Source organism: Pinus tabuliformis, chromosome 6, assembly GCF_031772625.1.
Source record: "Pinus tabuliformis cultivar Carrire ecotype Pingquan chromosome 6, CPIR1, whole genome shotgun sequence".
Lineage (NCBI taxonomy): Eukaryota > Viridiplantae > Streptophyta > Pinopsida > Pinales > Pinaceae > Pinus > Pinus tabuliformis.
Window position 1 is genome coordinate 243,951,061 of NC_142292.1, and position 23,508 is coordinate 243,974,568.

The 23,508-nt window shown below is 38.0% G+C and overlaps 1 protein-coding gene across 5 annotated transcripts in view; it reads right to left on the reverse strand.

Annotated features, from left to right (window-relative positions):
• The window catches only part of LOC149258306 (organellar oligopeptidase A, chloroplastic/mitochondrial-like), a 403,930-nt gene that overhangs the window by 36,823 nt on the left and 343,599 nt on the right, over positions 1 to 23,508 (reverse strand). For all 5 annotated transcript variants that reach the window (XR_016256794.1, XM_089415124.1, XM_089415109.1 and 2 more), the window contains one exon: positions 5,972 to 6,043. Coding sequence is in view for 4 of the 5 variants with exons in the window: in XM_089415124.1 (XP_089271250.1) it covers positions 5,972 to 6,043 (72 nt within the window). In the remaining variant the exon portion in view is untranslated. The remainder of the gene's footprint in view (positions 1 to 5,971; positions 6,044 to 23,508) is intronic.

Sequence of the window (23,508 nt, forward strand, 5' to 3'; positions counted from 1 at the left end):
CCTCAGTTGTGGGAGATATAAAACATGATGCAGAAGAAAGTCTGGAAGACCAGGCAATTTAAGCCTGATTGTACCAAGCCCTGATGGCTTGAGTTTTGATTTGTCTGCAAAGTATACTACTCCATCAACATTGTCAGTAAATTCTTCAAAAAAATCTCTTCTAAAAGTCATGTGGCAAGTTGCTCCTGAATCAAGCAACCAATCATTTTTCCAAGAAGCAAGTGAAGCATTAAATAAGTCTTCATTTACTCCAATATTACAGTGTGCCACAACATAGTGAGCGGATTCAGGTGCTTTACCTTTCTCTTTGTCATTAGTTTTACCTTTGGGTTGGTTTCTTTCATGCTCAATTTTGTCCCAAGGCAACTTGCGTGTGGATGCATCATGCGATCCATCTATTTTGCAGTGTATGCAATGCAAATATGACTTTTCTCCTTGAAAGTGTCTGCCCCCCCGCCTCGAAATATCTTCCTTTTCCTCTTTGACCACCTCTTCCTCTCGAAGAATCTTGAGCAAGATTCTTCTCTCTATGTGCAAGGCACACAGCCTCTTCCGAAGACTGAGGAGCTGTCTTCTTCTCAAAATCTTTCTCTCTTTCAGCAATTTTTTTCACAAGGGAGTCAAAGGTAATTTCTTTGAGGTTTCCATTTGCTTGCAATGACTCAAGATAATTTGAGTAAGTGGGATAAAGTGCCTTGAGAAAAGATATCAGAGGAATGTCCAGTTCAACATTAGTGACTTTGATATCATGCATAATAGATTTTATTTCTAATGCAAGAGCAGGGGGATCATCATTTTGTAATTCAAGGGTGAACAATTTAATCATGAGTTGAACAACTTCAAGTGCAGAGTGTGAGTCATAGAGTTCCTTCAGTTTTTGTAAGGCTTCGAAAGCATTTGAAAATGGCGAAAGATGGCAACTCACCTCTTCATTTACTGATGCTGCAATCAATGCATAAGCCTTGCTGTTCTTATTTTCCCAAATGGCGAATTCCTTGTCTGAGGTAGGCTGTTCTGGCTCTTTGTCTCCGTCTCCAACACACACTCCTTTCCACAGCTCATTATAAATGAGAGCGTGTTTGACTTTCCGCGACCATTCAGGATAGTTCTCCCTCCTAGTGAGAACCACTCCCACAATAGATATCAATGAATGCATTTCAAAAATGTGTACTGTGTAAAAATTGCTCTTCTGCTGGTAAAAGAATGACGCAGGAGGTTGACGAAAATGAGATGGTAGTCTGTAATTCGACTACTGGTTAACTTTGTAACCAATCAGTTGCATTTAAATCTGGTTCTGTATGTGGATTTTCCCTTGAGGGTCCCGCTTATTTGACCAATCACTATCAGTCCCTCATTGACTTCTCCTTTTATCAAGCACTTCAATCCGCATCGTTGATCTCACTTCTCCAGATCCAACGGATATCGCGTCATCCGCTCACCAACAAACCCAGACGATCTCCACCATCGATGGGACCCATCCAATTAAACGACTGTCGCGCAATCCCATAATGAAACCAAAAGGAATTAAAACCTCAGTCCATAACCTTATCGCGTCCATTTCTAACATTACCCTGCATGCACTTCTAGAAGCAATATGCGTCTGATCACCCATTCAACGAACGACCCGATCACTCTGAATCTTAAACTCTTTTTAATAACCACATCACGTCCGAAAATTAAATTAACTCACGTGCATCTTCCGACCCGGCCACCGTCAGATCTGACCCGTCTAATCGAATGGCTATCACGTCACCCGCTCGCCAACTAGCTTGGCCAATCTCCACCATCGATCAATCCTGCTTGATCCAACGGCTATTGCGTAATCTCGCGTGAAATCTTGCACGATGCATAACAAATCGAGAGTGCGCGAGAAAAGTGGTTTTCCCGTGCTACGTGTCAATTGCTAAGATTAATCGCGTGAAATTTAGGAATACCACATACAGCCTTTAGGGTGCGTGAGATACCACTTACACTTATCAATACCACCCATGTGCTTAATTCATATTTTAAAAAAGACACTTAAGAAAAGGTTTAGCGCTTAAGCTCAGTATTAACGCTTAACACTAATTGACTGAGATTTATAAATAAAATGTATGAACAGAGAAAAATACCCGATAGAATGCCAATACACAGTCATAAGAGAATTTCATTCATCATACCCGTGTTTAACACTATGAAACCAAGAGAGTGATACCTCAACTGCGCTTGTCCTCACATAACCAGCCGAACATCTGCAGCAGTTGCCAGAGAAGGGCAGAGTTGCCAGAGAGGAGTTACAAAGCAGAGAGGGAAGCCAAAAATGGCGCTGGCTCTGATACCATGTTAGACCAAGAGGTAACTCCTCAAATGTAATAGTATTATTCATTCAAGTTGTTCATTATTATATACAAGTGGGAGTGACTGTTCAGTTCATCTCCTGATGACTCTTTATTTTCTCTATTATTTATTTACACTAATTACAGTTGTTCACCCAATCCCTATGATTAGGTGTCAACACAAAATGTTGGTAGGCAAAGAGGCAAGCAAGCATAACCCTAAATCTATGAAACAATCATTAACATAGGGGTTTTTAAGAACATACCTATTAATGGAAGAAATGAAGTTTGTCTCACTGTTCTTCAATCTTTGATCCACAAAAAAATCTTAGTTGGTGGTGATAATCGTTGTTTGATCCTCAAATCCTCCTTGACAACCACCACAAAACTCTTCCCCTTCCTTCTCCAACACTCAGAAACATAAATGAAGAAAAAAAAATTGATTTTCCCTTTTCCCAGCCGCGGCATAACACGCTCGGCGATATTTCTTGTCGTCTCGTGATATTTTGCCGAGATATCGGCGATATCTCGGAAATATCGCGATATTTTCGGGAGCCAAAATATCGCGATATTTTCTCGGCGATTCCGATATTCGGCGATATATCGCCGATATTATCATCACTGTGTAAGTACATGCTTTTAATGTTATTCTTGTTTTACTTTGTCATATACTTTGGAATAGGATTTTTGCTATTCTTAGGGGTAATCGCTACATGCATTTATTGCTTTAAATTGTGGAATTTTGTCTGTATTATAACATTTCTCAACGTATGGGCCATGTAATGTGAACGAAATCTCCTAGGGGTAATTCTATTAACAAATTGATCTTGATAAGCCATCACCTTTTGCACATCGAAGTATAAAAGCTGCAAGATTGCTTCTCTTTTACCTAGAAGGCTAGCGAAGTAGTCTTGAGGCCTCCTTGACCAAGAACCAAAGGTCCTCACTCATATTCACCATAGACTCCATTCTCCCAAGACTAAAGGCACTGATCTACCAAAAGGTCCATGGCCAAGGCCACACCAATGGAGATGAATTTTAAGAAGTATGTGGTGAAGTTGCGGGACTTGATTTGGCAAATCCTTTTGAGCACTGGTAGCTGATTGGGGCACTGAAATTCATCCCATAGCTGCCCCAATTTTCAACACATGGGACTCCCACCATGTGTAGAGCATCATTCCACTCCATGGGCACCTTCAACACTTTCAGCAGTTTGTTTATTGCCCCATTTTATTCACGACATGATGCCCTTGGACCAGTGTGCCTCAGTGGGCTTAACAATGATCACATGGTTTGGCAGTTGATCTGAAGCACAAAGGAGGTTTGTCTCACCCCTTGAGACATGGGACGGCTAGCACCATCATCAGAGGCCTCAGTATTGGAGCGTTATAGGCTCTTCTATCATTGGGAGACACATGGGACCAATTTATGTGCCCCAAACTCACTTTTGGGCCCCACATGATGAGTTACATGGAGACTAAGGGGTGATCCCCTTGTTCATGACTTATGGAGCCCTCTCACACATTTTGGGACCAAGATGACTCAATGTGGCCCTCCAACAACCCTACATTAGCATCAATTTTTCTAAGCATTTAGATGGTTATTTCATAATTTGTAAAAGCTACTAGGTCGGCTTGTGACCAAAGCATGTATTTTGCATATTTTTATAATTTTAGGGGCCTTTGGCTAATAATTCAACCTACTAGGTCTCATATAAAAAGAAATCGACTTCATTTGTATTGGATCATCATCACATTTGGGAATTTCGGCCTTCTTTGCATGGAAAATTCACACCTTTTCTCTGGATTAGCTATTGGATGTCTTGGATGCATTTCGATATTTGGAATTGAAATTCGATCTTCCTTGGAGCTAACTCTTGATTTGTCGATGGATATATCATATTGTCATCTTGTAAGTGCCTCTTGTTGAGTTTTGTTCTTGAAAGATGTCTAATGTATGGAATTGTTGCAACTAGTTTAATGCTATATTATGCCATAATTATTGAAGATTTATTTTGAAGGCTATTTGGTTGGCAATTGAATATGTTACGCATAACATGACATGTGATGAATGTTCCTAGTAGATGAAGTTTTGTTTTTCCTCCATAAAACTCCATAATTCTTGAGCAGGTAAATGTTGAGGGTTGGTAGCTAGGGCATCAACTCTTAGCCTCCTTAAGGATGATTTTGGAAAATCTAGAGCATCTAGGACTCCATAGCCCAAGGGATAAGGCATTGGTCTAGGCCAATTGGTGATCAAACCTTCCCTTCTCAATAATTTCTCTTTTTAAAATTTCGGTCCCCTCTCCTTGGACAACTAGGCTAAGGAATAGAGCGAATTGCATTAGAGTACGAATTGGTGGATTTTGGGAGCACATACATCAAGATTAGGGTCTTGTCTACAAGGCCTCAAAGTTCGGTAGGCATCCCTTGAGTTTTCATCCATAAAAACTCTTGCCTTAGGTGTGCCCTAGAAGGGAAACCCTAGCTTGCATTCCTTTGACTTGGGGACTTTCTTGAGGGTTGTATGAAGCTTAGTATTCGTTGGAATAAATCATAAGAAGCCCTTTCTCTTTCTTGCCTTAACCTTGGAAGGACTTCTCACGATTATTCATAAAACCCTAGGTCTTGCATATGTTTCTTCTTGGTCTCTTAGAGGGAGTGAAGTACCTTTGAAAGCCTCTTGGTATCACCCTAGGCTTCCCGTGACAGGTCCTATTCTATCACCTAACACCATCAACCCTAGAATATCAATCAAAGGGGATTATCTATCTACCGAGACTCCTCCCATCAGTGAAAGTCTGTATAGAGCAGGGAACACTACCCGAGGTGACAGTGGACCATTGTCCCATTATTATCACTTAGTCTAGCTCTTTGACCCATAGGCTTTCCCTCCTTACATCCTACTAGATTGCGTGGTAACAATCTCTAGCATTGTTCATTTTCTACTTCTCATAGACTGCTCTTAGTTGCAAGTCTTCTCAAATTGCTGTCCCCAAATTGTTCCCTCGTACTTTCAATCTTTGGGTAATTTCAGCCACAAGAAGCATCGACCCAAATCCCCTCTTGAGGTGAGTATGTAGCACATAGTTCCTAGCCCCCAAAGAATTGACTATCTCTATATAGCAATTTTTCTTCTCTTTATAGTGCCCTTCCAACTTCTTTTTTGCAGTTGCTTTGGCAATCTTGGTATGTTCAATATTTTTTTTGGAGATGCTTTAGCACTCCCTGTGCTCAGTTATCTTATATGTGTACCTTTTGCAGTCACACTCACAAATTTTGGCCACCAGTGGACATTAATATCTAAATTAAATTAACATTACATCAAATTAAAAGAGTAACAGTTAATCTCCCAAAAAAATGAATTGTTGAGGACCCATCATCCAAAACTTTATAAAAAACATCAAATTGATTGCCTGGCATTTCTGCCAATAGATCAAAGAAAAAAAAGATCTCTGCAATCGAAATCGTGTAATTATCAATATATTTGTTGACATTGTTTAGTTACAACTTCCGCATCATCTAGATTGAAGCCAAGTCTCACATTACAAGTGCTCCTCTTAGAAAATCAATAAGATGTGTTATTGCACATTAAAAAATTTACTTCATAAAAGGCAACGAACACATGTAAATATATTTTCTTAATTAGTGAATTACCTGCAATGGTGGCCGGCCACCACCCAAAGCAAGAACAGTATCCCTAAATCTTTTCCCTGTCTCCTTGACAGCCTGAAATAGCAAATCATAATTGTAAGAATTCTACAACAATTGGTATTAAAATAAGAAGAAAAAGTAGAAGAATATGAAAAATTGCTTGAAATTATTAATGAGCAAGCTCAATTAGAACAAGTTTTAGTGGACTAATTCTACTATCCAACTACACATCCATTCACATATATATATATATATATATATTCAATTACGTATCTATAATCACTTAAGAATTTTTGAGCATTTATTTGGGTAGCAACCTAAACTACAGCATACCTCCAATTGACTTTTTCAGTAATGATAATTTCTGCCATCATCACGATTATGATCAGGTGTTATTACAATGTTAAGAGAATAAAATTCAGTCAAGGATTCATTCAATCTACCTATCTGTAGCCACTCAATTCTTAAGTATTGTCGAGCATTTATTTAGGCAGTAACCTGCACTATACTTCAACATCCCTCCTATCAGCTTTGTTTGAGTCTAACATACTTCAATGATATAGATTCTGCAATCGTGAAGGTTATGGCTGGAGCAGGTGTATTGCATTTTTTGCTGCTACAAATGTAGTGAGATGTAATGGGAGCCCAACAGCCAGCATAAAAGGACATTTTGAGCCAGGTAATCCAATATATTGCTGCAACATCTATTAGAAAGATGGTTTGGACCGGAGGAAAATTGTGGATAGTCTGTAAAGATTCATCCATCTCCCCTTTTTACAAGATTCAAAATTTTCTGGTGTATCTCTTGCTCATCAGTGAAGAGTTCAATTTTCTGGTCCATTTTCAAATCTTTTCCCTTGTGAGATGATGCCATGAAGTATGAGTGTAATATGGCTTTGTTTAGCAGATCCATTATGATGCACATGCAGTTGTTAATTGTTATTGCACGCAAATCTCCTCAACAGGGGCCATATTGTAATGTCCCCATTTTCAGTTTCCCTTATGATGCGGCTAGGATGGATTTCCAGGGTTGGTGCTAGCTTGGTTATGGGAGTGAGATTTCGTTATCAATGGGCTCAGAGGGTTTTGGAGGAGTTTATGGGGTCCGACGGGGATCACTCGCAACATTTCATCATCAAGGCCAGTTCCCCACAATTTATTCTTGGTTGCACTGCATTCTGATAATTCCCGTAAAACAGGGTTATTATTGAGCATATCTTAATTAAATATGCTTAAGGTGTCATTTTGTGAAGAATATTTGACGAAATACCATAGCATAACAACTCGTTGGAACCTGTACGAAGAGATATACAAGATAGGATGGTGAAAAGTGACTTTCAGTGGCCTGAGAGATAGCAGAGACAGATTTACCATTTTCACAGATTATAAGTGACTTTAATTAAATAAAAAGGGAAAATGTTTAATTAAGGAAAAAGGCCAAGTGACTAAAATAAAAGTCACTTAAGGATAATAGGAGAACCTTCTAGAGTGTCAAATAAAATAATAAAAAAGTGCTTCGAGAAAGCGGGAGAAGGATCCATCAAGCCTTTAAAAGGACGGAAAGCAAATCATTTGGGACACGTTGGTGTTGAGTAATTTTATAATTGAAGAGGTTTGGGAACGAGGTTCTCAGCTTTCAGCAAGCCCTAGGACGAAAACCCTTGGGTTTCCTATTGTGAGTTGGACGAAAACCCAACCACCATTGAGGAGATTTCACCCAAAAATCTAACAGAGCTTCAACAATATTATTGGAGATCAGATTTGCAACAGATCTGAAGATTGGAGTGAGGATCATTCAGATTCTAAATTTGGCTGCTAGTTTCCATTTGTTATTTTGGAGGCCAGGCTCAGTATTGCAACAAACTATTTGGTGGCCATCATTGTCTCAATTGCCTCCAGCTATTGTATTATCATATTTTATATCAATATAAAGTTTGCTGCATATATTCAGTATTCTATGTGTATTTGCAATATTTATTAATTTTCCCTAGTAGCAACACTTTTAATTTCTAGGTTTATATGTTATCTGCCGACAATTTCTTGGCACAAATTCGAGAATCTTCATGGTATTGTTGAAAAGAATTTATGGCATATTTTTCTGAAGAAAATTTTCATATATTTTAACAAAAAAATCCAAAAGGGATACTATAGTGGTGTCTGTTACCGCTTAATTTAGCAGGGGTCCTAGGAGGTGTTCCAAAGGGACTACTACTAGATCAAGTGGAAACAATGGGACAAGGACCCACTGTCCCCTGAGTCAATGTCCCCTTCTCTTTACAGACTTTCATCGATGGGAGGAGTCCCGATATAGGGAAATCACTAGAATGCTGAGGTCAATAACGATGCATAATGTGATTCCCAATGCCCATTCACAAAAGAGGCTCAGATAATAGGTTGCTTGTTTTAGAAGCAAAAGAAGGTCTCTCCAAGAAAGGCTTGAGGGAACGATGACCTCAGGTTTAGAAATATTCAAAAAAGATGAATGCCTAAGATCAAAACTTCCAAAATCCATCACTTTTGATTGATGTATTTATACTAGGGTTCAAAGTGAGGCAAGGATGGCTCATTCAATGGAAAGATTCAATTAAAGTGTGAGCTTTGGGAGAAGCTAGGGTGACTTTCCGTGAAAAACCCCATGAGAGAAATACTATAAGAAGTGTGGAAAAAGTCGGGAAAAATTGGGATTAAATCCCCAAAATGCGATTTTTTTGGCCAACCGATTAGATCGGCCGATTTTTTGCTGATTTTTTCCCAGTTGAAAAAGTCGGGATTAAATCGAAAAAGTCGGGATTAAATCGGGAAATTTTCCAAAAAATCATGCATGAGGTAGTTTTTTTAACAATTTTTTTTTTTTTTAAGGAAGTCGGGATTTTATTGAAAAGGTCGGGATTTATTTAAAAATGAATATTTTTGTATTTTTTTAATTTTGCCAACTTTTTCAAAAAACTCCCGACTTTAATGACTTTTTCAACTTCTGGACCCTTGCCGATTTAATCCCGACTTCGACTTTTTCCACATTGACTATAAGAGACCAAGGGTTGAGAGATATACTGTGGTAAAGGCTCATCCAATGATTACCCATAGTTAACAGAAAAAGTTTTGAATGATGAACTACAAAGGGAAAACCTTCAAGAAATCCCCAAGTCAAAGCAGCTTTAAGGGTTCCCTCTTGGTGTGATAGCTAGGGCATCAATTTATTTGAAATTCCATCGTTAGAATTCATTCAAAACTGGAGGATGCCTAGAGGAGACATAAATGAAGAAACTTGTTTGGACGAAATCCTAAAATTCCTCCTCCCTAAAATTTCGCACCAAGCCCTAGAAAATCTCCTTATCCTTAGGGGATGAAAAAAAGAGGAAGAAAAGAGGTGAAAGAATGATATTTCGTTAAGTTAATGTGATCACCAAGGATCTAGGACCAGTGCCTAGTCTATTGGGAGAATGGAGTTAAGAATGAGATTGATTTAGGGTTTTGTTCTATCAAGGAGCCTAATTGCAGCTTCGCATGCCCTAATGAAATAGCTCCCCAATGAATAACGCATGCCATAGATCAAGATTACCAAAATTATTCAACATTTTCGCATAATTTAGAGCACAAGCAATATCATGATGCCACATTCCATTCATGAAACGTATAATGAAAAATCCGCATAAAAGACAAACTTACATGGCGAAAAAAGTATATCCATCCATCACAATTGCAAGAGAGAAGCTCCAAAATAGAATCGCTTTAGCCCAAACATCAAAATGCATTAAAGAATTGTTGATTTGGGGTAGCATCTGATGTGTTCTAGATCCGAAATTTTGTGGAGGGGCTAGAACACATGAGATCACCAAGACCCAGAAATCGTTTGGAGTAATTCCACCCGGATTGTATTTTATTAAAATAATCAATATTTTTAATGGGGTTCCTAAGTCTAAACTTAGGAAAATAATAAAAATATTAATGAAAGTATGGGTGAGAAGCTTCTAAACGACGAGGATCAAGTCTAATTTAATCTTAGCCATTGATTAGGGACTTAATCTCGGCCGTTGATTCATCAACAAGAAAAGTATAAGAGAAGAATTGAGAGTCATTTGGAGACACATCGGGCAAATACTCAGTAACCCGAGGGAAATCGATTCTCAAGGAGAAGGAGTTCGATTTCAGAGGGAGAGTTGTAGGGTGAAGGAAGAGGAGGGCATCAGCATCAGTCAGAGACTGAGGAGGAGGTGACGCAGAGCATCAGAGGGACAACGTAGAGGGAAGATCAAAGAGACAACACAACAAGGGACGCAGTCCTCACGCAGAAGTGACGCAGAGGTGACACATGGAAGGCTGAAGGGTCTCCGGGGCATCAAAATTTCTCTAGAGCAAGGGGAAAAATTGTCTCAGGTGTTTCTCTCAGAGGTGTCTCTATATTCTGTAAAATCGTTCCTTGTAAAGAGATTGTTGTTGAAGAATAATAAATAAACCCTCATCTGCTGCACCGGTTTTCCCGCATTGGGTTTTTCCGGGGACAATTGTCCAAAAATAACTGTGTTGATGTGATTGATTCTTGTGCTTGTATATCACTGTTATTTTCTCTATGCTATTATGTGACAACTGCAGTAGAATTTATTTTGATGTTTACTGAAGGGTTTTGTAAATAACTTATTTAAGTAGGAGAAATAAATCAGTTATTGCAGTAGAATTTCGTGTTAGAAATTTTCACATGGTATCAGAGCAGAGATCGGGCAATAGGATTAGAGAATCTACAATGAGTCGGGAGCATGATGCTGGGGCAGCAACTCAAAAGGACTCACGCAGTTCTCTCGGGAAAGAGGAAAGCACAAAGAATATGGATTACGACTATTCTATGTTAGCTTCTAGACTGGAAGAAGAAGTCACTTACTTAGCAATTTTTTCTTCCTTTAAGACTTGGTATATTGACAGTGGAGCTTCTCCGCACATGACATGAATACGAGAATGTTTTTCAAGCTATCAGGAAGAACATATGAACATCCAAATCACCATGGCAAATAAGTCAAAATGTACCCCCATAGGGAGAGGTACTATAGTCTTTCAAATAGAAGCAGGGGATTGGCTTCGAGCGACCAATGTGTTGCATGTGCCAGGATTGGGGATGAACTTACTCTTTGTATCTCAGTGACAAAACAAGGGCTATGATATTTTCTTCATTGGGAAGAAAGTGTATGTCAAACATAAGTTGGAAAAAGAAGGCCCAAATTGGAGTCAGAAGTAATAGGTTGTATAAGTTACAACTAGAATCTCTAATGGCACTGATAGGCAACAGTGGGGAAAAACATTTAAATGAACTATGGCATAGGAGGATGGGACACTTGCACCATGGGGCTCTAAGAATTCTCGGAAGAACCATCACAGGAGTTATAAAGTTGAGTACCAAACGAGATGATGTATGCATAAGGTGGGCACTAGGCAAGTACGCCAAAGCAACTTATTCCAGAAGTAACAGTACGGCTAAGAGTTTTCTGGGATTGATACACTCAAATATCTGCGGACCCATGTCCACAAAAGCTCTTAGTGGTGTAGAGTACTTCATCACCTTCATTGATGACCATTCCAAGAAGACTTGGATCTACTTTCTAAAAACTAAGGATGAGGTTTTTGATTGATTCAAAGAGTTTAAGGCTCTGGTTGAGAATCTGACAGGGAAGAGGATAAAAGTGTTGCTCTCAAATAATGGTGGATAATACATTGATAAGGAATTCACTAATTTCTGCGGAAGGGAAGGCATCAGAAGAAAATGGACAACTCCTTATAATCCGGAGCAGAATGGAGTAGCAAAGAGGAAGAACAAGACTATTGTTGAAGCAGCAAGGACGATGTTGTATGATCAAGATATGCCCAAATTTCTATGGGCAGAAGCATGCAGCACAACAGTGTATGTCCAGAACAGGACTCCTCACAGGGCATTAGGTAAGATTACTCCAGCGATTGTCTTTACCAGTAAGAAGCCTGAGGTGATTCATTTCAAAATATTTGGGAGTTTGGCATACTGTCATATACCCAAAGAAAAGAGGAAGAAATTTGATCAAACTGCAGAAAAAGGATATCTTGTGGGATATAGCGAGAATGCTAAGGCATATAGAGTCTATCTTTCGGGAAATAGGAAGATCGTAGTTCGACAGTATGTAAAGTTCATGGAGGACAGAGCTTTAAGGAAATCCCGAGAAATGCCTTCCAAAGAGCAGTCAAAGGATGATCCATTGGTCCAGCCACTTCGACAAGCAGAAACTAGCACCAATATTTCTCCTAAAGACAAAATTCCAGAGGTATCACAACAGGTGGAGTCTCAGGAAGAGGAGGAGCAGATAGAACTACCCACTACCAGAGGAAGAATGAGTTGGGAACTTCGACAGATACTACGGGATGTAGAGGATTTCGTTGGAGCTCCTAGGAACGAGAAAAGGTAGCGTAGATAGCCAGATAGGTACCAAGCCTTGGTGGCTCAGGTTGGAGAACCCTCTAGTTTTCAAGAGGTCTTTCAACATCAAGTATTGTGAAAATTCTATCACCGCAGCGACTGATTTACTTTTACTTATTTCATCATAAGTTATTCATGAAATTACTTCAACAAACATTAAAATAAATACTGCTGCAGATATCACATCGTAATACAAAAACAAAAATATGCACACGTTGACACAGTTATTTTGGACTAATGTACCCAGAAAAACCCAATGTGGGAAAATCGTGCAACAAGGGAGGATTTTATTATTCAGCAATTTTCTTGTACAACAAGGTGCCAAACTGGCTTACCCACAGATAGACAAACTTCCAATACTTTCTTAAACCCAGCGTAGGCCCTACTGACCTCTGTTACAGCCTAAAACCCTCTGTGTCAGCCTACTGAGGCTCTGCGCAGCCTCTCTGGGCTTCTGCGTCACTCCTGCAGCCTCTGCGTGGATGACGCAGGCCCTTTTGGCTCTGCACAGTCTCTGCTACCTCTGCGTGGCTTCCTCTAGCTTTGCGTCTGCCTCTTCTGCGCTAATCTCACATCTCTCTTTTCCGTATTTGCTGCCTCTTGAATGCTCTCCAGACCAGTGTTTTAAAAACCGGCCGTTTCGAAACTGAAACGACCGAGTTGATCCGAGTTGCAGCTGGAGAGAGTGACCCGGCCTTGGAAACGGTCCGGTTGGCCGAGTCATGGGTGACTCGGCCAACCCGGCCAGTTCCGATATGACTCGGTTCAGATGGATGGTACCTTGAACTTGGTGCAGAGGAGGTTAGGGACTGTTATCACAGAATCATTCACCCCTAGTGCAAAGCCCACATAAGGTATTATGGCTGAGTGAAACACGGATGTGTTGCCACTGTCACTTAGACAGCTACTTCCGTTTTCTTAGTGTGGGACAGATCCAACACAAAGGAGGTTTCCCTATCTAGGGTTCCTGTTTCTCACCTGTTTGCAAGAGGTCTTGAAGAAGATCAAAATAGTACTGGTGTTATTTCTGGAATCTTGTAGGAGAAGTGAGTACCCAATATACAAGGAATGGTTCAAGCTTTGCTGGTGTTATCTCAGAAATCACTATATGGACATGTCAAATTTTCTAGATTTTCCTCCCTTACGAGCCACTGCAAATCATCTTATTCTGGGCTTCTAAGTATTTCAGTAGTGGATTTGTTGTGAACATATTCCAATGAGATGTTTTTTTGAAGTACGATAACAACAGCACTAAAAGGTGAAATCTCCAAGCATTAACTTGCTTGGGTGATGTCTGGACTCTGCATCAAAATAGACCTAGTGGTGTTGTTCAGTGGAGTCCATTTTGTGGTTTATGTCAGCAGATTCGATTGTCACTTCTGACACAGCTGAGTTATGCATCCATTTGGTACTGTAGCTTGGGTCAAGTCTGATGTTAAAAACCCAGAGATGAATTGTGTGACCTTATGAAGTACTACTGAGCCAGAAAGTTGCATCGGATGATAGAATACAGTAAAGACTATGACTGTATTGTTGACAGTGATTTAAAGGTATATTTGGAGAACAGAATTAGCCATAATGAAACATTGTAGCACTGGAGTGGTAGACTGTTCAAGATGATGCACACTGGATCAGAGGGTTGTGATAATTCAGAAGGTTTATATGAAGTAATGCGCCTAATTTGTGTGGTGTGTATATATAGACACATACACAACACACACATATGGAACGCTGAGGTAATTTTATGGAGCTGACCTATCCTTGCAGCTTTCATATTGAGGTGGAAAGAAAGGGAACGCTGACATAAAGTGAATCCTAACAGAGATTTTTTTTTTTTTTGATGAGGCTGACCGAAAATAGTATGCAGCGCTGATCACCATCAGCGCTGCATACTATTTTCGGTCACAAATTAGGCGCATCACCATCATAGTTTACTTTTGTTGTAGAGGCCATTTCTAGCCTCCTTGGTTATTTGTATTTTGTTTTGAGTCTTTGATCATGTATGACAGTTGACTATGTATTGCCATTGGGTACCATTTTGATATAGTGGATTGGTTCATGAGCCTACTTTGATCATATGTTGTCTTGCATCTATATTATAATGTTGTGTGTTTGGATTCTGGAAACATGAATGAAAATCTTTAAAATTATGTTTAAAATATTTAAAATTATGTTTTTTAATAAAAAAAATAAATATTTAATGTATTTTTTACAACGACCGAGTCATTGAAATCGAGACGGCCGAGTCATTACTGTTTCGGAGTCGGAGTCAGAGTCGATCCTCGGCCGAGTCGGAGTCGGAGTCGGAGTCTTAAAACATTGGTTACAGCAAGCTCCATCTTGTTATGAGGTTCTTTTTTCCATTGAAAGTGACCTGGATAAAAGGGAAGTTAATAATCAGATTGATGCTCACACAGTTAAACCACTAGTCATTGAAGATCAAGTTATAACTCATGGCACCTGTGAGATTGGTCCATCATCTTTAACAAGGCAGATGCAGGATGAAGAAAGACATGTCACGCATATCTTATATACTTCATCTGATAGCTTTGAAGCAAAAAGTTCCACGTCATCAGTAATACAGCCTGCCACAAAGAAATAGCGCAAGAGAAAGAAAATGAGAAGAAGATTTGATGCATCAGACGGCCGCGAGCAGCTTGATTTTTGGATAGGAAAAAGTCCTACCATATGCAGAATTGGACATGGTACATCCGACAAGCAGCCCACAGATTTGCCTGAAAGCAGGCAAATGCTTAGTATACACTATATTGAACACATCTAATGCCATGGGGCATCCTTTGTATTGTATTTCTAACCCTACTCCTGGTTATTTCAGCATTTTATTTCTGTTTTAGGATTAGATTTACTTTTCATGTTACTAGATAGTTAATGAATGAAGAGCTTATATCTTTCCTGTGCTTAAATGTTATATGATGATGTTTGAATGGATGCTACTTATTTCTGCTGTGTGTTGCGTGGATGCAGATTCTGGATTTTCACATTCCTGCAAGCGCAGCAACGTGTCCCCAATTAGAGCCAGATGTTGACCACTACGTGTCAACTTCCCATAGCAAGCACACCCCCTTTTCTTCGCAAAAGGGATAGCGCTTGATCGACATGTCCGTGCCATTCGATAGTCATCGTCGACTTGATCATATTATGTTGTAAACCCAGTCTGCATGTGTGAATTGTAAATAATCTTAGCAGATATGAGTCATGTATGTAAATTGCCTAGGTGGACCTAATTTCCTAGTGATAATCTACGTTCCGAAAGGTTTTCTGTCTCACCAATCTATGATCGGCAGAGTTTTCCTTCAGCCTAACCCCAAAGCCGGAATGGATTTTGTCATTAGAATCTTAGGAGAATCCTAGTGTGTTAATCTGCTAGATTATAGTTGTGTCACAGAACTGGGTGATTTATGAGAGTCTATGTCAAATGGGTTCTCCCCCTTGAGATGTAAAGTTGTAAAAGTCATGATGTAAAGTGTCTTGAGGGTTAGAAACTGTGTTGCATGGGTACCCGCACCCGGGGGTGGGGTTCTCGAACCCGTCCCGGGTTCCCGCACCCAAGTACCGGATTCGGGTACGGGTTCTTCCCAGACGAACCCAGAAGAACCGGGTTCTTCAAAAAAAAAAATTGGGTTCTTTTCCTTTAACGGGTTCTTGGGTTCTTGGGTTCTTCGGGTGCTTGGGTTCTTGGGTTCTTTGGGTTCTTCGGGTTAGGTTCTTCGGGTTAGGTTCTTTGGGTTCTTCGGTTCTTCATAAAAAAACTACATTAAAAATTTAATTTTCAAATAATTTTTTTTTATTGAAATTTAACAAATAACTTATAACAAAGGTAAAACTTATAATGAAACCTAAAAACCCTAAATCAATTCTTGTAAATCAATTTGGAATGAAACATTCTTCCACGGTCCTTACCATCAAAACCTGTGTTGCTCAGGTACCGGCACCTGGTTTTTTAAGTTTTTTACAAGTCTTGTTTTTTAAGAATTCATGTAAATCAATTTGGAATGAAACATTCATTCCCGAGCCAAATAACCATCAAATTATAAACTGTAAATGCACACATACAGGTTCAGACATTTTCGGTCAAATAGAAAGTAGGATTGAGACCAGCCATAAGCTGTAATCAGCTGATGCTGTTAAATGGCGAAGGGCTATTTTGGACAATGGCTAAATTAAGTATCAAAATCTGCCAATTACTCACAACATTCTGATAACATCATGTTAAGATTAAAACTAGGAAAATATGCCTAAATCATATATGGTCTCTACAGACTTGTACACCAAGTAATCTCTAAAAACTGCGAAGATGTTTTATGTTTAGATAATTAATATTCAGGCAGAGCTTTGCACTCAAAGACAAACAATCCCTCAAGCCATCAAATGGCTGCTGTGCATTTTATTGGGAAACAAAGACTGATAAGCGTCTTTTGTGGAAGGGTAAGGCTGCCACTGTTTTTGGGATTGCTTTACCACAGAGCACACCATGCATGGGGCAGGTGGATGATTAGACATCAAGAAAATTCTAGACCACTATCAGGTTGAGAAGAATCTCCTATGAAAAAATTGTGTTTTTATATGGGAGAGACTAAACATTCAAAGCAAAGTTACAAGCTCAAGCTCCAGCCAGAATGAGCAATTTCAATAAGGAGAGAAGTTGTCTTGAAATTAGAGCAGGAGGCAGAAATGCTAACACTCCTTGGCTGTGTAGGAGGAAGGGTCTGTACGACCACAGCCTAATTCATTGATAGGCATCCTTGCAAATGAACCTAAGCTGCATAGTTATTTTAAAGCCTGTGTGTGACAAAATCTGTCCCAAGTTTCACCAAAATAGCTGAGTCTAGCATTTATCCTAGTATGTATTTTGAATTTTCAGTTTTAGTAGTAGCCTTGAGCTCTCTCACATAGCTGTCACAGTGTCATGGTTACACGGAAAAGATTCAAAAGAACAGTTTTTTGGTGATAAATTTTGAAATTTCAATGTCAATGTTGAATGTTCAATGATGTGCATGTTTAAATGATTATCATTAAAGTTTTCTTGTTTAAAGTTGAAAAAATATAAAAATTCAAATTTCATATATATTATTAATTATTAATTTATAATTTATAAAATATTATTATTAAAATTTAATATTATTATATTACCCGACGAACCCACGCACCCTGTTTCCAAAAATGCCGTCCCCGTCCCGATCCCGGTCCCCGTCCCCGTCCCCGCACCCACGTTTCCTGGCAACAGAGGTTAGAAAATGTTTTAATCCCCTCATAAGTCCTAAGTCCTAAGTCCTAGGTGATTTTCCCAAAGGCTAAGTTCGAGGATCCATTTAAAAATAAATTAAAAAATTGAAAAATTAAAAAAATAAATATAATAATAAATAAAAATAATAAAATAATAAAATGAAGTAAAAACCTAAAAATAATAAAATAATAATACTTTTGAGTAAATAAATGCAGAATTTCAATTTTTTAATGCATTAAAAATTCGACGGATGAGATTAAGAGATATCTTGATCCTCATTGACAGTCGAGATCATTTTGACATAGATCACTCAAACTAGCTGTTGGGAATTTTTCCTTTAAATAGGGTGCTAGGGGTCATTTGAGAAGATTATTAGATCTGAGAGTCTGGTGCTAAAAAAAGCTCTCTTGTAGTCATTTTTGTGCAATAAAGAAAGACTTTGGAGTTGAAATCTTGTTGGTGTTACTCTTCTCGAAATGTTGTAAGATGTTTCATTTTTCTGCATAATTTTATTTTCAGCTATTGATTTTAGCTTGATGAAGATTGATTCAGGCACAGGTATCTTGTCTGATCTCTAGGGTTTGAATGATAGTTTAGATTATGAAATATAATGGCAGGTATCTCCATTTGATCTGGATTTCACATTCATTTTTTCCCTCTATGTTAATGGTTGATTTTAAGCTGTGCAGGAAATCTTAGTTTTAAGTTCACCGGGCGTTAGGGGAAGTTCTCAGCTGAACCAGCCATCTCCCGGATTGCATTTTTTGAAAGAGCCCAGCTAGTTTTAATTCCAAGCTTATCATCTGAAATTTTTTATGAATGCATGTAGGGTTTTCTGAAATATCTCACATTAAACTTATATTCTGAAAATATTACTGTGGATTATTGACAAGTCTGGCTGATAAAGAGTCGAAAATCTGTAAATACTGTAAATTTTTAGCTGGGTTTTAGGGTTTTAGTTTTTGTTTTCTGCACATATTATTTTTCGGTTCTTTGCCATTGCAATTTACAGGTACAGGCTTTGAGAAATTTTCAGGGTTTTATCAGGCAAATTTGGAGCAGGGAATTTCAAATATTGATTTTGTGGAGAGCTTCAGTGGTTTTTCTGGGCAATCTGTTTACTGTTGCCTGGAGCCTTCAAATTTTTTGGGAAAAAATTCGAAATTTGGTTCTTGGACCTGCACTTCTCCATTCACCGCTGTCAAACCCGCACCCCTGTGTTATTCATCTACTGTTCTCCCTGCAAACTGCAGTCACCATTTTCTTTACGCTGCTCTTCAACCCTCTGTTCCATTTCAGCAGCCCACAAACGCACATTTCATTTTTCTGTTGGGCAGCATTCAGCTATTAGCATAACCAGCATGCTGCCATCTTTCTCCTATGCAGTCTAAAATCGCATTTTTACTTTCAAATCCGGAATCATAGCATCCAGGCCCGCGTTTTTGCTGAACCCTCCTCGCGTCACTGCTCCATCTGCTTTCTTTTTGCTGCCATTCGACCCTTCAAAGCTGCGTTTGGCTCCCATCAATGTAATCTTCTTTCAAAACGTTTCCCTCAGCGCAGACCAGGCATTCAATCCGCACCTGTAACTGCTCGTCGGCTTCAATCTGCGCATCGTCTCATTGCAAACTCCGTCATCACAAATCTGCTAACGATTCCTGCATTCTACACAGGCCAGGTAATACATTTTGGTGGTATTACATGTGTCGAAAGGCTGAACTGTTTATGCGTAAGTCTCCTCTCCGTTTGCGTAGGAAGAAGTCGTTTTTTTGTTCAGCGTAAATGCAACTTCAGAAGTTTACTGTAGATTTTGGTTTTGTTACATTTAGATTATAGTTTAGTTTTTAGAATTTACGATTGTGATTTTTCTATTTTTTTTTAAATTTTAGATATTTAAATTCTAAATTTTAGATTATGTTAATTTTTTTTAGATTTCTAATCTTGTGATAGTCTTTACATATTATTTTCGTTTCATTTTAAATTTTAAAAAAGTAAAAAAATAAAAAATAGAAAATAAAAAATAAAAAATTTCATAAAATTTCTTTAGGCTTTAGTTAGGGTTTAGGTTTTATATTTTGTTTAATTCTTTAGATTTAAAGCTTTAAGATTTTAATTTAGATTTGATTTTTTATAGTTGTAGATTAGATTAGATTTTATTTTTTCATTTTTTTTAGGTTTGTTTCATTTTGAGTTTAAAGCTTTAAAAGACATTAAAAAAAATAATAATAATTAATTTTAAAATCATAAAAATTTTAAAAATATATATAAATATAAAAAAGTCCCTTTAGGGTTTTGGTTCTATTTTTTTTTTTTTTTTTTTTTTAGAAACAAGCTTTAGTTTTAGTTTAGATTTTAAGTTTTCCTTTTAAATATAACAATAAAAATTTATGAAAATTATAAAATTATAAAAAGGAGTTTCTTTTCCTTTAAGTGTAGAATTTGATATTATTTAGATTTTTTTTAGGTTTCATTTAGTTTTAATTTTTGTTTTATCTGAAAAACATAAAAATATTTTGGAAATATTTTGCCAGTCTTGGGTCAGGGATTTATCACGTTTTATCTTTTCTGCTGAGGCTAAAATTTTGATGTGAAATTAATGTTTATTATTTTTATGTGATTTAGCATGCTTGAATGATCATGAATGTGATATCTGGTTAGCGTTTAAAATTACGTGGTTATTTAAAAGCACTTTATCTTTCGAAATTTTAAATTGCTGGAGTATCATTAAGCCATTAAGCTTTTTTTTCGCATTTGATAAAAATTAATCTTTGTTTGAGTTATTTGATGATAAATGATTGCTCTACATGGTTTACATTTCTGCAACATTTAGTAAGTAATCATTTAAACATTAACTCCATAAGGCACTGGTCTATTAATTTAATAAAATTTATTTTGTGCTGGTTTCCTTTCGTGTCTCCCAAACCAACTGATTCACAGTTGGTCATCCATTTTCCTATAGGGTCTACCCCCCTTAGCCGCGGGAGACAGGCTTAAATGGAGAAATTGGGGATCAGGGTGACAGCCCCTGATCTGAGCATTGTCGTGACAATCTGTGCGACGACAGGTCTCAAAGATATAAAACAAATGATCTGAATTACCCTTTGGGAGTGAGAACAAATGCATAAATATATATATAGTACTTTTGGGGGTCGAATAGGTGCCTCTTTGGGGCTGAGCCGACTTGACAAGGAGGGGGGCTGACTTGGTCTTCCTGTGGAGTCATAAACCAAACATTTCAAAATTCAATTTTTTCTTTTGTAAGGTCATGAAGAACATGCCTTTTACATTTTACAAATACATGAGCATGAAGAACGCGCTAGACAAATAAAAATTTTATTGCTTCAAGTACATCAATGATGAAAATATAATTTATGAAGACCGCCCATAGCTACAAAAATTCAACACTCTCTCTTACTTGGGTAGGTATTCATAATGACTATCTAGATGATCTCAAGTTGACAAATTCTCTAAGGAAAGATCAAGATTAAGATAAGCATCATCATCAATACCATAATCACTAGCATCAACCATACATAATCAGGGTTCATCATCAAACAACTATAGACATGGTCTAGGTGAAACACCAAATGCCTCATCAATGATAAACAAGCTCACTCTAGAAAGAGATGAGCATGATGCTGGGAAGCTCATGCTCATCTAAGCGTCCTCTAGAACTATTCTCCAACCAAGGTCAAACTGACACGGGGAGAATATCCTCTGCCAGACCATTCTTCAAACCAAGATCAAAGTGACATAGGGAGAATGTCTTTTATCAGACCATCCTCCAACCAAGGTCAAAGTGACTGTTACCCACCACCTGTGGGTGGTGTATATAGGAAAAAAAATTTCTCCTAGATGGTCCTCAGCCGACAACCCCTTGCAGCCACCAGATAGCTCGATGTACCATTATCTCTACAACTTGAGCCAACCATGTGGTCCCTCACCCACTTGTTATGATTGTATGTTTGAAGGTGGGCCTCTCGACCCCAAAGGTATGGCTTTTCATTGTTATAGTTGAGTAATTTTCCTTACTTGTCATGGGCACTTTGTGGCATGGAATGGTGGAGGGATTCAACGAAAGAGTGGGCTAGGTCTGTACTATTGTCTCCACTGCCTGATTCTGTGGTTAGCCTTGTATCCTAGTCCCGTGGGATCTCCTTTACTAACAACTAGCTTTAGGGTTGGCACTAATTAGGGAATCCCGACTTTGGTTGTGTGGTCCCACTTCCCAACACCACATACATCACCCCCTTCCACTCATTTTAGCCCTATTCATCTCTTTTCCCATATGGGTCCGTTGACCACTACGTCTCAACAAACCATAGTAGTACACCTCCTTTCTTTGCAAAAGGGATAGCACTTGATCGATGTGTCTGTGCCGTCCAGTTATCATCATCAGTCTGACTTTCAAGATGTTATGTAAACCCATTCTGCATGTGTATAATGTAAATAATCTCAGCAGACCCGTGTCATGTATATAACGACCTAGGTAAACCTACTTTTCTAGAGATGATTTCCATTCTAGGAGTTTTTTTATCTCATCAATCCATTCTCGGATGGTCGGCAAAGTTTTCCCCTCCATTCTTACCCCAAACCTGGAATGGATTTTGTCGCTAAGATCCTAAACAAGTTCTAGTATTCTAGATCGAGTTTATGTAAAAGTGATTTGAGAATAATTCTAACTATTTGATTAGGTTATTTTATTACAAATTGCTTGGTCTGTTAGATTATATTTGTGTCGCAGAAATGGGTAGTCTGTGAGGGTCTATTACAAATGGGTTTTCCCCCTTATGATGTAAAAAAATATGAAAATTATGACATAAAGTGTCTTGAGAGTTGAAAAAATAATTTATCCCCTCATAGGTTAATTAATTAAATTTTCTGACAAAAAATTAATTAAAATCCTAAGCCAAAAATTTAATTGATTCTAGGTCTTGGGCAAATTTAAATTGAAGATCCAAAGCAAAAAAAAAAAAAAATTGAAAAAGAGTTTCAAGTTTTGGAGCTCCTAAACCTAGATCTACCTTCTCCTAGCCGAACTCTAGAACTATTGGGCCTAGTGCTAGCCCTCATTGGCCTTAGATTCCCCTTGCTCCATTTCTGATTTGAATATTTTATTTTCTGAAGCTGATCACTGGTGATTTTTTACAAAAAAATTGGTAAAAATTTGTGTTTCAGGTATTGGAATTTTTTTGGCAACTTGGGCAAGTGATCTTCAAGGCCTAGGGCCTAAGGGTTTGATCTCTAAACCCTCTTTTTCCTCACTGTTTGGCACAACAATCATATACCTTTTTAATCATGGAAAAATTTCATGTGGGTTAACCTAAAATCAGTTCCTAAGTTGTCTAATACATTAAGGAATTAATTTCTTGAGTTGGGAATCCATCATTAAGCCTATTTCATATTTTAATTGCTGACTGTAATAAGTATATCAGATCTGATATAATTCTGGAAATCACATCATAACAGGCTGAAATTTTTTGATAATTCATGTGGGCAAGTTTGGAAAATTTTTGGTATAAAGATAGCATTGATAGCTTATTGTTTTCATTGTCATATTGTTGTTGTCATAACATTTGTTTGTTGTTGTCCTAAACAATTCACTGTTGTCCTATAAAACAATTCTCTGAAAGTTAGGAGTTCTAATATCGTTGTCGAAGTAACTGTCATAAGAATCTAGAAGGGTGATCTTCTTGATTGCAGCAAGCATTTCCCTACTACCATAAAGTCTTTTTTGTTGCTCTTTTTTATCACTAAAACATATTGGTTGCCATAGATCAAATTCTGAAATTTCAAGTGATTTGAGTTCATAACACAATTTATAATTTGTTTCACATGTTTGGCTTAGTTTGGCATTTTAATTTCACT